The sequence below is a fragment of the Leptonotus elevatus genome, chromosome 8 (genome assembly GCF_054856555.1).
Source record: "Leptonotus elevatus isolate MCC_2025b chromosome 8, RoL_Lele_1.0, whole genome shotgun sequence".
Taxonomy (NCBI): domain Eukaryota; kingdom Metazoa; phylum Chordata; class Actinopteri; order Syngnathiformes; family Syngnathidae; genus Leptonotus; species Leptonotus elevatus.
The window spans coordinates 13719883-13737462 of record NC_141246.1 but is presented as its reverse complement, the minus strand read 5'-3'; the positions used below and the strand labels follow the sequence as shown (position 1 = coordinate 13737462).

At 36.8% G+C, this 17580-nt stretch overlaps 1 protein-coding gene across 1 annotated transcript in view; it reads right to left on the bottom strand.

Moving 5' to 3' along the window:
* The window catches only part of ctnna2 (catenin (cadherin-associated protein), alpha 2), a 215438-nt gene that overhangs the window by 159748 nt on the left and 38110 nt on the right, over nt 1-17580 (bottom strand). The window contains exon 7 of the mRNA XM_086083087.1: nt 11375-11578. Coding sequence (XP_085939213.1) covers nt 11375-11578 — 204 coding nt within the window. The remainder of the gene's footprint in view (nt 1-11374; nt 11579-17580) is intronic.

Genomic DNA, 17580 nt, shown 5'->3' with positions numbered 1-17580 from the left:
ACTGTATTGCGACTGAGATTTGATATGAGTCATCTTTTTTTTTTTTCCAACAAACATCTATAGTACACATGTCTACTATACATAAATTAACCAAATGGACACATTTGGTTGCCTAAATCAGTGTACCAATGTACACAAAATAAACAAATGTATTTTCAAATTAAAGCTTAAGAAGTGGGAAAAAAATAAACATCAGACACCAATAAAAATATTACATTGCTGTCTTAGCTTGGACAAATGGACCAGGACATGCAATGAGCTGTCAACAAATATATTCAATAATTATTTTGTGCAACACCAGAGTGCACTGAGTGCACCCAACTGTGGCCACTTAAACAAAACGGCATGGCTTACTGGCTACATGAGTGTATAAAGGTAATTGCAGCTACCTAGTGGAACCACATGTTAAATGTGCCTTATTTGATGTGAGGCCTTTATTGAGACATGTGTACAACTCACCCTGCCATTAATTGAACTGTCTCATCTATTAGAGTGAAAGCCACTATTTGGCAAATTACAGTATTGACATGGTTAATGGCTCATCAGTATCAGCAGCACCACACACCAGCATAGCACACGGGACATGTACAAACACTGTAAAGCTTTGGTTAACATTGCTTAATAGAGGACTACTCATGATATAAAAAGAGCAAGTAAGTGATTCAGCAGAATATAAAAGTCTTGTTGTGGATGGGGATTAAGTGTGACCTGCAGACAGATATGTATCCAGCTGTTTCTGTTTTCCGGTTCAGTGCACAAAAAGAGAATAATCGTACCCTTTCCCTGGCATTTTAACTCATTTAGCCATTGACGGCTATAAACATAATATTTTTTCTATTAGTTTAACATGTTTTTATGAAAACCTAGAAAAAAATGACATTTAGAACAGATAAAACATGTGATTAATCGTGAGTTAACTAGTAAAGTCATGCGATTAATTACGATAAAGAATTTGAATTGCCTGACCCCCCTAACTTTTAATAATATTTTCTTTTTTTTCTAAATAAAGATAAAAAAATATTTTTTATTTTCTTTATTTTTTTATTTTTAATAATCTTTTCTATAAAAAAATATAATTTTAATATATATTTTTTATTTTAAAAATATATATATATTTTGTTTTTTAATAATTTCTTCTTTTTTATAATTTTAATTATGTTTTGTTATTTTTTATAATCTTTTCTGTTTTTAAAAACAAAAGATTATTCAAAATGAGGGGCGTCAGGCGATTAAAATTTGTAATTGTAATTAATCGCATGACTTCTCAAGTTAACTCACTATTAATCACAAATTTTACATCTGTTTTAAATGTACAATAAATATTTGTTTCTAGGTTTTCATACTCGTGTTTACAAAAGTGGATTTTGAAGAATGTTTTACGTCCATAGCCGTCAATGGCAGTGAATGAGTTAATAGCACTGATGTCCTTCCTCCAAGAGTTCATGACTGCACTTCAATGCACGACTTAAAATATTGTTTGAACAGTCCTTAGTCACTACCAATATTGGTATTATTCAAGACTGTTTGTCTCCCTTGCTAATTTTATTAATTTAATTTAATAAATGTATTATATTGAACTTTTAAAAGAATGGTGGACATTTCATTTGCATTGCAAACCATAGATGAGATCAGTAAAATAAAGACATTTCCCTGGGGTTTGGGACCTGTGATGTTCACTTGTATTTACAAAATTAAACAGGCAAAATACTGTGTCTCCGAAAGTACTCTACTGAAAACAATTGGCTATACATAGTAATGCGTCAACAGTGTTTGAAAGATATTACAGAGTTTGTTCATTAACTTGATTAAATGGAAAAAAAGCCTATATTTTATTTTAATGGATGTATGAATTAACATGAAACTTAAAAGATCATTGAGGGTCAAGCCAAAGTCCCAAATATTTATATTCTTCATTTTTTTCAAGGGGGCAACAATTAGAAACATAATTTGCAATGGAAGAGAATTTGGTCTTAATGAAAAGAGCATACTATAATATTTCTTCTTATTAAGAACTTATTTTGGATAAACCATCTTTGTACTAAATTAAAGTCTTCTTGCAATGAGCACTGATTTTGTGAAACTTCTAGTTTTGAACAATAAATAATGGTATTATCTGCATATAATAAAGCATGATTGTCTGAACAGATTCCGGACAAATCAAAATAATGGAGAACAGGAGTGGCCCCAAAGAAGAGCCTTTGGGTGCACCCCTCTCATTGATAACAAAGTCAAATTGGCTGCCCTGATAAGAAACACACTGTTGTCTGTAGTGAAAATAGGACTTAAACCAGAGTAAAGCCTCAAAAACAAACTATTGTAGCAGACTTGGCTAACTCTGCCAGTCCAATCCTGATGGACTTTGCTGTACCCAATATATTCCACACCCAAGCAAAAAACACAATTATTCATTTCAGAATTACTGGCATTAAATTTTCAATACTGTTAATTAAGATAGCTATAATTAATGATATAAGTAATTGAGACTTGATGAGGCTTGCATGTGATGTGTTTAAGGGCCATGAGTGGGCACTATCCCTGAGAAGCCAATTGTTGAGTCATCACCCTTAGTGAGCTTCTTTGAGAACAACGCTCTTATAGACATTAATTGCATTGTTTCCCCTACTGCGCTAGCCTCAAGGAAGGTCAGACGAACTGCCGTTTTTCCCTAACCCCTATTTTTACTTATATTTTTGTCCCCCTTTGCCCCTAGATTTACCCCCTGAGTCGCTTCTCGTTGCTTCGCCAGTCGAGTATCCACTCTGACTCTGGATCTCTGTTGTCTTGCTTTGCCTTTCTGCGTAGCCTTTGTTTGACTGCCGGCACTATAGCACAGACTGTGATATATTGTCTTTGACAGCTCCTAGTGGCTATTACAGCACACTAGAACAGCATATCATCAGGCATCCAGGATTTTAAAAACTATGTATAGATAAAATACATTCATTTTAGGATCTATTCAGTCAAAAAAAATTGCGCAAGCAGACATGAATAACAGCGACATTAGGAGGGAAATGGCAGAGTGGCTTGTTTTATTCATTTTGGAATACATGAAGGTCCATCACAAGTATATCATACCATTGTGTATGATGTGTAGTTTAGTGTAGTGCAGTGTAGCATCTATTATCTTAATAACATCTATAACTGCATAATGTTATTGCATTAAAATAAAAACAATTGTTGTTCTTTTCAAATGTAAAAACATAAACCAGTTCTGGCATACTCATGTTTTCAGAACAAGTCCTGAGGCACTATAATATATCCAGATTCATGCTTGGATTCCATACTAATTCAGTAGACAAATACAGTGTGTGGATCTAAAACTGATTTCATGTCCATTACTATAACCTAATCGGCATGTTTTCCAAGTGTTTTAGTATTCCATGAATGAGAAATGTGTGATATACATCCAGGTTAATATGAAGAACCCCAAAAAACGAATCTGTTGAGGTTAGAGATCAATAAAATGGATGTATAAAAAGAATATCAAAGCTGATACCATTGATGCATAGCTAGGACATAACTATTGCAAGTTATTATATAATGGCAGTCTTCCTCTACTGTGATTCTCACACCTTTACTTTATGAAACAATATTAATATTGCACTACTCTGTACTAATGATTGTCTGATACCCCAGAGTCACCTTGCCACTAACGACTATCAAATACACACTTATTTGACAGTGTTCTCTATGATTAGCTTTGATATCCATGTCTTTCTCACTTCCATGTTAAGTCTTTAAAAGGAGGAGCAATAATCAGCAAAGAACACATGTTCTTGAATTTCATTAAATGTTTTCAACCAGTCTAACAAAGTAAAAGGTTCAAATCTAAAATATTAAACGTATCTAGTATAAATGTATGAAAGGGGCAAACGTCCTCTCGCATGGTTCACTTAACCTAATCCGATCTTCGCCATATGCACTGTAACTCATGTGCCTACAGGGCAGAATAATTTATGTCCCACTGCCTGAGCACTGACATGTTGTATCACTGAAACAGCATGTTGCATGGCTGCGCGGAGAGAGGCGCGAGGAGGCATGATAACAGTATTGTGAGGAAACATGATTTATATGCTATATAAATCAAGACAACTCTTTAGGGGTTTTCTTAATTTTGTAACGTAGCTTTGATTCTTCAGCAAGTACATTCCAAAGTAAAACCATACAATTTGGATTCCGTTTGTCAGAAATCCTTTGTAATGCTTACAAAGACATGTTTTTTAAATCCCCTCAAAGTACTGACTGAAAAACATTGTGTTTTCTACAAAAAAAAAATGGATTATTGGATTTATATACACACATATACAATTAGTCACGTACATGTTAGACCTTTCGTTAAAAGCTTAGTTATTTGAAATGTTTTGCTGGATAGATGCTGGTACTTTGCAAAACAGTTTTGTTGACAGATATATTTGTTTCTGGTAAAACAGCTTTGTCAAACACAATATAAAAGGCAAATGTTTTGAGTTATGAGATATGTGAAAACTAAAGGCCCCCCAAGTATTTCTGCATAATTCAGAAAATATACAGCATGTTTACAGAGTCCTGCAGGGGTCGTTTCAGTTTCAACAGCAACCGAAAGATTTGCCACGTTCTGCTGAGACCAAACACATTTTCTCTCTCAGCAGTGCCAGACTGCTGCTTGAGTTTCAATGTGCTAAACCAAGCCTGTTGAAAGGTTAAACTATCTGGCAGCTTCAGTTTCACTGGAAACAACTTGCTTCCTCTGGTTGCTCCTCACATGCAGTATTTTTTTTAAGAATTTGAACATGCTTCATGTATATGTTAAACACAAATTATTATGTTTATCTGTGTGTGTGTTTTTTCTTCATTATTTTCCCCAAAGAGGGGCATTTACAGATTACTCAGGCAAACCACTTGTCAAATTTAAAAACACTATTTAACATAATGCAAATATTATTAATAATAGAACTTTGTTAAGACAAACACCTGGGCATTTTCACATGTAAAAGCCATGCCCTTCTTTACTAAATGTTATATTTTTAATATATATATATATATAGGGAGCGCACGATTACGTTATTACCTAAATGAAATGTCAAGGCCCTCCTTAAGACTAGGGATAGGCGAGTATCGATACGAGGTATCAGAATTACCGACTGTATTTCAAGATATCAGCCGCCCGCTTGTGGCCGGTTTACGATCAGGAACTAGAAATTAGTAGAATAGAACATTTACCGATATATTAATTTCATGCAAATGCTTTGAAAGGGCTGCATTGGATCTCTCTTTAAAATGATCTGCCTTTTTTTTTCTTTTTCTTTTTCTTTTTTTTTTTAATCCAAAGTACTAACAGTATCTGTAGTTGGTATTGGTATTGGTGACTACTCATGAGTTGAGAACTCGTAATGCTATCAGTCTGCAAAAAAAGTGGTTTTGAACAACCCTACTTAAGATAAACATGAAAAATGTAGCCGTCCGGCAACCGGATTTAAGTTGGCATGATATGTAGTGTATATTTCTCGTAAAAGATAATCAATCCACAGATAATGCCTAAGACTCACTTTTGGTACTTAAGACAAGGGTAAACACAAAAAAAATTATAATAATGCATGACAAAAGAACGTGCAAGATCTGAGTGTGCATAGCAATTGGGATCTGACACAACAACAAGCTATTCCTGTAAAAGGTCATTTGGTTATGAAGCCTTCTCAAATAGCACAGCTCCCACACATTCTCTCTTGACACAGTCACTCACACATTAACAATATTTCAAGAGCGCATCATCCAGACAACTCACTAATGCATTTGGAATGTATTTTATCTATGCTATCAAAGTAATTACTTTATTCATAAACAGACAGATGAGTTTGTGCTGCTGTGAATAAGAAGCATCAAATGAAATTTGATTATGTTACAAAGTAACAATAACGGTACAGATGTGATCCATCTGTTCATGTATGTATGTATGTATTAGGGCTGGAATAGTTTTTGAAAACCGTTGAAACCGACCAGTTAAATAGTTTTGGTTTGCGTTCCGTTCTGTATTTTCAAGTACCTATAATTTAGGCTTAATGACGTCTAGATTGTCCTTAAAACTTAAAAATATCTGCAGGCAAATGGAATGGAACAGGTTGCTAAGGTAGAAAAAGGACATCAAAGAAAGGATTAAAATGTGAACAGTCACACACTATTTCTCTGAAATGTGGCCAGCATTCTTGATTTCCCATTGCATTTAGCCCTCTGGATCCATAACCCTAACATATGTAGCAGTTAATACAGTTAGAGCCCAGGTCTTTGCTTGCATGTCCGCCCACTTAATGATATTAGAGTTGATTCTATAGTTTGATCAAGCTATCAATGTCAATCACGTTTGCGTTACTCAAAGCAGCAAGCCCTTGAAGAGAATTGGCATTATAGAGCATGGGGAGGGATGCAGTAGAAGGGCTGGCAGCATTCTAATGCAATAGAGTTGCCAGATCTGAAAGCTTTTTATTGCATTAATATGTTCCTGGATAATTCTATCGGGTCTCCTGATATGACCTTTAAACCTAATTAAGGTCTCATTTCTTCAATCACCTAAATCCTCGATGGCCTGATGGGTAGGTTTTCAGGTGTTCTGATATGGGTTTGCTCCCAATAACAACAAAGGATTGTGTTTCTTATTTCCCATAAAGTAAGACTTAATTGTAATGGACAGTGTTGAGCAAGCTCCTTGGAAATGTAATGATGCAAGATATTTTACATTAGATGTAGCTTGATCAGACTGAACCCGATTAGCGAGCTAAGATACAAAAAAGAAAGAAAAAAAAAGTGGGTAAAAAAGTAGGTTAACTACATAAAAGCTACTTCAGTTGGAGAAAGGGCTCTAAAAGAAAAATTACATTTTAAAATTGTATATTGCAATATTAACATAAATGAATATGTTTTTACTAAAATAAATTTAGGGTCCCCCTGTTTACATTGGGGGTTGTTGTGCGATGCCATTGGGGTGGAAGTATTTTGGATTTCAGAAAAAGTTCTCTTAGCTATATTAGAATATACAATGTGCATGATTACGTTGTTGAATTACATAAAGCCTAAAACTAATACAATAATAAAAATATATTTAAAAAAAAATAGACACTGCACTTAACTGAACAGTGCAACAGTTGCAGATATGGTCATCATTATTCTCTATTAAATTTAGCTTACATATTTAGCAACATAGCCTTGGGAACTGATGAGATGTACAGACCTCTGCCCCCTTCTCTGCTATTTGTATACAGTTGAAAAATCCAAACCACTCGGCAGAATTCACGGGCACCATTTATGGCAGGGATCAACAGGAGAACGAAATAATATGTGACATCAAAGAGATGCGTTTAAGGTTTAGAAGAGCCAGGGAAAATTTGGTTTTAAAAAACAATGAGGCAATAATTACGTTACTGGGAAATGTACCGTAGTTGAAATAGTAACGTCACTACATGTAACGTTTTTACTGCTAAACACTGGTAATGAACAGTATCTAATATTACGGCGATTGTTTCCATCTAAAAAGCTAGGGTGAGCTTTCATAAATTGTAAAAAATAACGTACTACATAGGGATGCATAAATACTACTTTTTCAGAACAAGTACTTACAATTGAGTTAAAAAGTATCATTCAAATGTTTTAACCTTTAACCAAACTTTACTTGAACAATCATTATGTGTTCGTTAAATGTAACACTTATAGAATGAAACTAGTCTTAACTGACATTATAACATCAAACTGCACGTTTTTCCAAAATACTTGCCACATATTTAAATCACTTAGAAAAAACGTACCCTGTAACATGTAGCCTGGATCAAAAATTCATGGAAGGGTTATTTGCATCAAAAGGGAATTAAAGTTGATTGTTGAATGCAAAAATTATTTTTGTGGGTTTTTATTGACTCTAAAGAACAAATCAGTTCTGAGCCAGTACCAGGAACTGCTAACCTTGAGATTATGAGATAGACATTTGATTCCCTGACCCCTGAGTGAGATAAACAAAACGTTGGTGAGTTATATGTTTGATATAACTCATATAGTCCATGACTGTGATTCAGCCTTGAGTGGCAAAGATTTTTTAAATTATTCAAAGTGGGAGGTTAATATGTGCCCGGTGGATTGCAGCTTGTTGAGTAGTGCATTAGGTGTTGACAGATGAGAGGGAGGCCATGGCATGCTGTGGATAACCCATGATTTATTGCTGGGTCTAGGAGTCTGGAGGGCCAGTAATGTGGGGGCAATCGGAAAATGAGATTAAATCAATGGAACAAGAAAAGTCAAATTAGTGTTAGGGAAGCAAGACTTGCTCTGGCAAATAAACAAGTATCAAATTGAATTAAATGTTAAGATTAATATAAATATATTATTCTTAATATTTACTGTGATTAATTAATGTGTCTACTGTAAATGTAACCAATTGACTTCAGGGAGGAATTAGGTATCACTTAAGAGTTAGCTGGGATACTGTTTTGTTAACTGTTAATCTGACAGCCCTGATTAACAGATTACAAAAAAATCATATTATTATTATAGATCACTATGCCTTTATAATTGGCTGATATCGACCTAGGTCAAATTAAATATTCCATGGAAACATTAAGGGTGTATGGTTGAGAAAAACTGTTGAGAGGTAAAGACCAGAATCTTTAATAATGTTTGTAAACATACACACTCTGAGAAGTGAGGTGAGATTATGTTTTAATTTTAAATGCCAGGTTAACAACTTGAACATCGGCCACTGGTTAGAAGTTAGAGAAAACAAGTGGGAAAGTACAACAGATGGGTCATGTTTGCTGGGTTTCTGGACGACAAATGCAATAAAGAATAACATAAAGTGCAGGTAGTGATTACAGAATATGAAATTAATGTACACTACATGTCATTGTATGTAATAAATATGTATATTATACTAATTGAATAAAACATACATAATCATTTTGCCGGTACTTAAATGATTTTATGGTTACCCTGATCTTGTGCTGCACAATTGTCATTGTCTGTGTGCAGAACCTTTGATCAAATATTGTGCCCTTTAAATAGCAGGAGTGATACTGCACAGTGTATTGACTTCGGCAACATTGTTTGTTGATCAGTGACAAAAATGCTGTGTGCTGCATCTATATGGGAATGCTGCAGCAATGCACCTCATCACCTCTCATTTATACAGCACAGTGCATTGCCATTTATGTAGGCACTTAATCGTTTCCCTCTTTAAGTAGTTAAAAAAAAGTGAGGCATTGCCTTTGTCCCAGACAAAAGTCAAAGCCCTTTGTTTAAACTGAAGCCAAAAAAAAGAGACATTTTAGTGGTTAATCAATTTTAAAATATAGAAATTGCAAGCTCACAGAGTGAAAGAGTACTTTTAACTGTGTTAATTGAGGTCAGCAAAGCAATATTTGGACTTGGCCAAGCATTTCTTACACATCTTTGCATGTCTCACTTGTGGCCTTCATTTATGTTTTGTCACAAAAATCTCATTTTCATACTTACACACAACACATACTGACTGCACGGAATATGTCAATTGTTGAGTGAGCATTCTGCATGGCAACTCCAGGGAGACTGTGAAAAACAAGGCCATCCGTCTTCCCCTAATGATCAGCCTACTGCACCACCCATGTTTGGGTTTATGTGCCACATCCAGCTAACAGTGAGATGAGTGTGCTCGCCATCCCACTCCCTAAATCCTTCTCTGTACTGCTCACAGAGGTGCCCAGTTGCCCCTTTTACCTGCCATGGCTTCTGGCTATGGCTATATTCAGCCCAAGCTCCCTTGACCCAGGCTGGTAATGCATTACTCCCTAGATCAATTGATAGATTGGCCCTGTCTGAGCTGCCGTAACTAAATCAGCTGCTCCTGATGATTCAGCACCAGCCAGGGAGCCAGGCATGCTGTCACCAATCACAGATCACCAGCAGCTAAGACAGGTATGGACATTCTCTTGTCACTTGAACCTAATTTATAGCCAGCTACCACATTGATTAACCTTGTGCTTTGGTTCAAGCTTCCTACAAAAAAATGTTGTCTTTGGATGCTTGGTGTGACTAAAGAAAGTGGAAGTGGTTGCTTACATTTCTTATTAATATTAACTAATGTGCTCTACTTTAAATATGTTAAGTGTCCCAAACACGCATTTATATGTTTTTTATTTATTTATGCTAGAGCATACAGAAGGCTTTGATGCAGCCTATCAACTGCAAAAAACGGTTGAAGAAATGGTAGTTATTACACAAACGGCCAGCATAGGAAATGTACTAAGACCATGTTGAAAAAACCCTCAATTACTCAGAATTCTAAATAGATTTGTGAGTAATGATGACACTTAGCTATATTCTAATGCTACTTCTTCTGTGGGCCTTACAAAATCCAGCAAAACAGATGGGAGTAAAGAGGATTTGGTTACTTAAAAGGCATTCATTATTACTTACAGTCCAATGTATGAGAAGGAAAGTATTCACAGTACATTCTATTATCAAAATACTTTAACACAAACTACTTTAAACATGGATGTTAAGATGAGGAGAAGTGTTTTTAGCCGTTTATAGTAGTCTTAGTGTAATGTACAGTGCTACAGGGATTTCTACTTCATCAATGGACAGCTTAGTCTAAGATTTCGGCTTGAAAGGACAAAGGTGGCAGTTTATAGCCCTCCACAGACAAAAGAATAAACATTGGTACTGCTGTGCAAAAGCTGCTATACTTCAGAAAGCAAGGCACTGCATCTCCAAACTGATGAGATGAGCGCTCTCTTTTGTATACAGACCTCCTTATTTCAAGTAGCACCATAGCAGCACATTAGATTAGAACCAGTCACAGCATGAAGTGTCAGAATGTTTCACTTTTTTCAACTATCAACTAAAAACTTGTTTTTGGTACCACTTGAATAGTGCATCCCACCCTGTCTGTTTTGCAGACAGAGTGAAAAAGGAACCTTGTCCAATATCGAGTCAATAGAGAGAGGGGAATTGTGTTTCCATCCGGTGAGGCTACATTTAAATGCACTCTGTCTCTATCTTTTGACAACTTCATTGAGCAAAAAAAAATTTATTACAGAAAACTAAGTGAAGAGCAGTGATGTCAAACCGTATTCATTTGTCCTTCCTAAATTACCAAAATTGCAACTGAATAAGTTGAAAGAATGATGAAAGGATGAAATAATTTTTTCTTGTCATGTACACACATTGTACATACAATTTGACCTCTGCATTTGACCCATTGCAGCAAACACACACTGTTTGCACATACTGGAGCAGTGGCTATTTAAGCGCCCAGGGAGCAGTTTGGGTTGAATTAAAAAATCTGATCTGAAATGTTGTGCTATGCTATCAAGCTATGATGACAGAATTGTATTGCATTATATAGGTAATGGGAATGGGAATGAAATCTGGCAACACTTACATTGTTCATGTACTCGCTTAGCAAGTCTTGGAGGGCCTGTCGAACAGCGTTGCACTCAGCCACGATGCGTTCACGTCGGTCGTCACGTGTGCATGAAGAATCTGCCATTAATGCGGCACCACTGATAATGCTCTCCAAGCGCTCCTCCAGCGAAGGCCGGAAACGAGCCTCGCTGAATGTCAAAGGGTCCAGGATTATTTTGTTCTGTCAAAGCATAAAAAGACAATGAAGGACATTAATTTTGATATTTCATTTAAATAAAACATATGTATATATATATATATATATACATATACATACACATGGTTAATTTGGTGTTGAGATCTACACTAGAAATTAGAGCTTCCGGAAGGCTACAAGCTGTAGCCGAACACACAAAGGACCAAAGAATGAAAGCTGTAAGGAAGAAAAGAACATGAAGGCATACTGAGAACATTCCCAGAGGGCTTTATTCCATTGTTATTCAAGCATGATGTCAGGTACCAATTATCATAGGGCATTCGGAATAGTTGGGCAAGAAGGATTAGAAAAGGTTTGATTGACAATACCTGGGAGGTTTTCAAGGTAATTGGCAATTGCTCCAGTCGTCCTCCATCAGAAAACAATGCAACGATTGATATTGTCAGTTCCCCCCACCACAATGTGGGATTTTTAATGTCATGATCAATAAATATGTGGTTAATGCAGAGAGCAAATTTACATTGTATCTGTGAGCATCTCATGCATGACATAACAGTTCTATGAATTGTTACACTGTACCACAAGAAAGCCTATGCGTCTGCATGTTATAGGACAGTCTGTGATTCGTAAAAATACTTAATGTCCTTAAAGTAAAGGGTAGCAGTAATGGGAATATTCATATATGACCATTTATTTTACATTTATATTGTATTTACAGCCAGTAGGACAAACCCTCAACTTTAAATGACACAATCGACTAAACTATTTTGAATTTAAAAAAGAAAAAAAGAAAATTACTGGCAGCCTCACTTTAAGGGACACAATGACAAACTACATTTGTCAGAAAATTGCTATGTTGAAGAAAAGTTTTCAACGATCGGGACACAATTAAGAGCATGGACATGAATAAAAGAAAATAGTAGCAGGATGTTACATAAAGCATGAAGTGACTATGTGTTGTGTATGAAGTTAACATAAGCATGTAGTAATGAAATACAAGGCACTTACCTCTGAAGGGTAAACATGCAATACAAATATCCCCTTAAAATAAAAATGTAAAGCATTCTTGAATCATTAATACAAAGAGAAGATGTAACTAGAGCAAAGAGATGGGTAACAGCATTAATTAGTAAGGGGAAACGCAGCAGGAATTAAGCTAAAAATGCAGTTTTCCTAAAATAGTGAGTGTATACCCCAGTGCAAATACATGGTTGTCATTCATAAGATATAACCTCCATAGAACACATGCTTCTTGATGGTAAGTTACATAAGATAATGCAAAGCAGTAGAAAGCTGAATTTCTCTTTGGGGCCGTCAACATTCCTGGTTTGTCAAACAACTAATTTTGCAAGTCAAAGGCCTTCCCAACTCCATCCATCCATCCATTTTCTTAACCGCTTGTCCTCACAAGGGTCACGGGGCAATGGAGCCTATCCCAGCTGGCTACGGGCAGTAGGCAGGGTACACCCTGAACTGGTTGCCAGCCAATCGCAAGGCACACAGACACGAACAACCATCCACACTCGCAATCACACCTATGGACAATTTGGAGTGTTCAATTAACCTGCCATGCATGTCTTTGGAATGTGGGAGGAAACCGGAGTACCCGGAGAAAACCCACGCCAGCACGGGGAGAACATGCAAACTCCACCCAGGAAGTCCGAAGCCCGGACTCGATCTCACGTCCTCTGCACTGGGAAGCGAACGTGCTAACCAGTCAACCGTGCCGCCCGCAAGACATCAAATTTTTAATTTTTCTATTTGCAAAAGAAAACACTTATACTTTACAAAATACTGTTTTAACAACAAGTCCTTGCTAAGACTTGTGCAAATTTTAACAGAACAGTCATAGTGCCTTTGCCTTGGTGTTTGTTTATAAGCATTTGACAAGCTCTGATGCACTTAAGTATATTTCCTCTGTACCCATGGAACCTCGCAATAACAACATGGTGCTCCGCCTCATACATAGAAAAAAAAACATTGCATTAAAATGCTGAGCCTGAGAGGGTAACTATGAATACAGGTATACTGTGTATAACACAGAGGTGGGCACATCAATACATTTTAAGTGTCCATCATTTGTCAATCGTCAACAGCCAGGGCACCCTTCCATCATCGTCGATTGTCAATTATTTCAAACCAAACCAAATCGTAATCTTCAATTCATTTTATTGTTTTATTTATTTTAGTTTTTAGTTTTTTAACCTTCCATCATCGCTAAATTACAGCCGTTATTTTAGGACCAACAGTAAATTTCATGGCGGCAGACCGTCAATTGTCAGACTGTCAATTGGTCATTCACTCGAGCACCTCAATCACACGAGCACTCAAATCAAAGACTGTGGCCAGACACAGCAGAACTTACGTCACTGACGGATTCACGGACCTTCCGTCAATATTGACGGAATGCCCACCTCTGATATATTATAAATTGTTATGGTCACAAGTGGGCCTAATAAATGAGGGACCATTTAGTTTGCATTCAGAACAGTTTGGGTTAAATGAAGTAAGTTTGACCAAATGTATACAAGAGTAGCAAATGTGCACAGTGCAAGAAATGGTCCAGAGGCCTCATCGTTACTTAAGGTATGATGGTTGGAATAAGTAACTTGTGCTGGTTAGAGACAGTGAATGTTGACCCAGAAGTGGACGGGAACATTTGGTGTCTCTGTGTTTGAGGTAAACCAGAGTTTTCCCTAAGGCAAACTGCACTAGACATTCTTAAATATCAGGCGATGGCTCTTTTGACCATCTGATCTTTTGCAAGTAGCCAAAAATATTACTACTGAGTCATAATTAATCAGTAAAGTAAGTACTTTTGTCACATTACACAATGAAATGTAATGATTTCTCCTTATCATGCTTATGTTTACCTACACAGTTAACCGGTTGCTGTGACCAGTCACTGCCATTGACAGCTATTGTTTAGTTTTACTTGGCCTGAATTAAGGCCAGTCAGAAAAAGGTAAAGCAAAATAAAGTTTTTAGGGAAAGACAGTAATTGTGACTAGGTCCTTTCTATATGGTATTTGTATGTTCTCACTGTGTTTACTTTAGTATTATCTGGGTACTCGGGGCTTTCTCCCAAGTGGTGACCCTTCTTTTGTAATGACTGTTCACAACATGCCAAAGTTAAAGGTAAATAAATGCACAGTTAATCATTTAATACTCGCTGTATCTGAGGTTTTGTGAGAAGTTGTCATGCATGATTGAAGAGATCCATTGTGGCCTGAGTAGAATACAGCTTCCACTCTGTTATACTGAGAAGATAATTATCTTTGTGAAATTCACGTTGGACCGTTCAAAGATGTTTCATCAAACAGATTAACAAATCGTAATAGACTACAATTACTTTAAAACAGCTATTCAGACAACACAATTTAGCACACAGCTCAAGGTTCTATGCTGCTCTGAGAGATTCACAAGTGGTAGGAGGCTATTGGTCCCATTGAAGGACGTACACATCAATCTAAACTTTTTGGAGGCTACAGCAGATGAAGGTTGCCTCAACTTGTGTGAGAATTGTGATATCTATGTTAAAATGGGCAGGTAAAGTATTGATACTTGTCTGCCACCTATTGACCTCCTAGCAATAGCTGTGGGAGAAGGAAAAATGCAATATCACAAGTCTTGTTATCTCACCCAGCGTGACAGACCCCATCTCTAATGTTTTACACTATAGGAAAAAAACAAAAGTGATACCCTTCACAGTGTCCCTAAGGCTAAGTAATAGATATGCTGTGTTAAAGGAAGAAAAAAAATGGTCACCGAATTAACTTTAAAAGTACAAATGTAATAAAATAAATCAATACTGGAATATTATGTTTTTATTGTCTATCATATCAACGTTTTTTTGGGTCCAAGATTCAGTGGTATGATACGAGTACAGAAGTCTCCTGCCAAAAGGAGCTCACAGAGTCAGATTGCTTCAGCAAACCAAGGCCAGTTAGTGGGGCAGAACAAGTCGCTACATGAGCTCAAGGATGCTGTCAGCAGTGAATCAGTTAATATATGCTAAGAGTAGTGCCAAATGATTTTGCCCCCACTTAAGGCAGCTGTCTGGCAGAAAGCAAGGCCAATCAAGCTTGTGGGTACGTCTCTACTTTGTACAAACCTAGGTGAGTTTTTGATCATGAAATAACTTTGTGTGACATACCGGCGGGGGTTATACCCACTCCTCAAAAATTAACTGGCAGTGTGGATAAAGACTGTTGGATCGGAGGGGCAATTGGTCTTTCCAGCTGGTTAGACAACCGCTTACAAGAAGAAGAAAGAGGGTGGATGGTGGAGTTCTGATGCCAACCCCCTACTAAGCCAATGCCAGAGAAATCAATGCCTGTGGTGATCAACAATGGCATTGTTTCTCCTGACTTTACTTTGTCCTTGTGTCAGCAAATGAAAGAAGCAGAGAAGGCGAAGGGGCTTGGTGGAGGAAGAATCAGCTGAATGCCACAAAGAGATGAGGGAACCAGTTTGCTTGTACTGCGACCCACCCCTATATGTCAAGACCTTTACAGAGCTCCACGTATCCATATACCCAACCAGCCCAAAAACTGGAAAACTGTTTTTAGAGGAACTAAACCAAATATGTCAACATTTTTTATCATATTACAAATATGCACAGCTTCTTTTTCTACTACTATTTCTACTACTTAATCTACGAGTAAAAAGTATTTATTGGAAAAAAATATGCTCAAAAAATGGCATCTAACTTTGTCTATTTGCTTATATGGGGCAGCCATTTTTACATATTTTCTGCATATTTTCCATCTCAGCCATGACATGTATTTAGCCCAATTTTGGGTGTGCTTCAGCAGAAAATTATATGGTATGTATATAAACCGTAGAGTTTAAAAGTAATATTTAAACAACAACAATACAGTATCCCCCCCCAACTGATTAGAAAATGGCTTGATCCACCTCAGCCCTCTGCTCCACCTCCCACCCCCGCTGTTGCGACGTTGTGTACAAGCAGAGCATGCTGATCGTTCTCCAGCCGTGCCTCCCTAGTGTGACTGTATAGTCGAGTGAAATTGTACGTTCCTTACTTCAAACAGAATATGTGAAAGGTTTATTACTCTACCAGTCAATACCAACACATTATTTTCATTACTAGTTTGCTTTTGTTGTTGTAGTCATGCTACTTCGTAAGTAGGTTAGTTATCTGAAGTTTCCCCTAAAGATAGGAAAACGTTGCAGGTGGTCAGACTGAAGGCTTATGCCCATCAGTCATTTTAGAGTGGAATGAGGGAAACAAGTTTAATATTAATGTCTCTATTGTGCTGCTATTGGCTAGCTTACTGATGTGTGTGGTGTGCGTGCATGTGTGCATCTGCACAGAAAAAAAAATCGCATCGTGGAGTAAGTCATGGACATAAGATTGTTTTTCAGCAAAAAAAAAAAAAAAAAAAACATTTTGAAGTGTATTTTTATTTATATATTTGTATTAAAGCCAGGCCAGATGTTTTTAGAACATAGTACAGACAAGCAATATATAGTCAGAAAACAAACAGATCCAAGGTCCATTTGTGTTCTCCCTAAACTGTGGGTAGCTGGTTTACTCCAGAAACATGCATAATGTCAATGCATATGTAAAGGAGCTGTTCTATCAAAAAGAGTACCCTTCCCAATAAATTTGAGTTAGGATATGTTTGTATTTTACTATTACAGTCTTTTTCTCCTTTGCATAACATTTATTAGATTTGGTTTACTTACTGACTTCCCACACATTTTTTGGAGCAGGAAGTACTCCAAAATCACATCAAACTACCCCTGCGCTTTGTAGCAACCGAGCACCCCTAAACGTCTTTATAGCACCAGTAAACCTCTGATCCTAGAATCGCCTCTGCAGCTGACACAGTTCAATGGTACGCTGTATTAGCAGGCAATGCGTCACTTACGGTCTGCAGCTGATATGATCCACCCAACAAGGTGCGGAGTAATCATTCTGCTTAATTATTTCTCCACAAATACTAATCAGGGTATCGTGTTTAGACTAGTTCTGACACATATAATGTAGTCCTGCT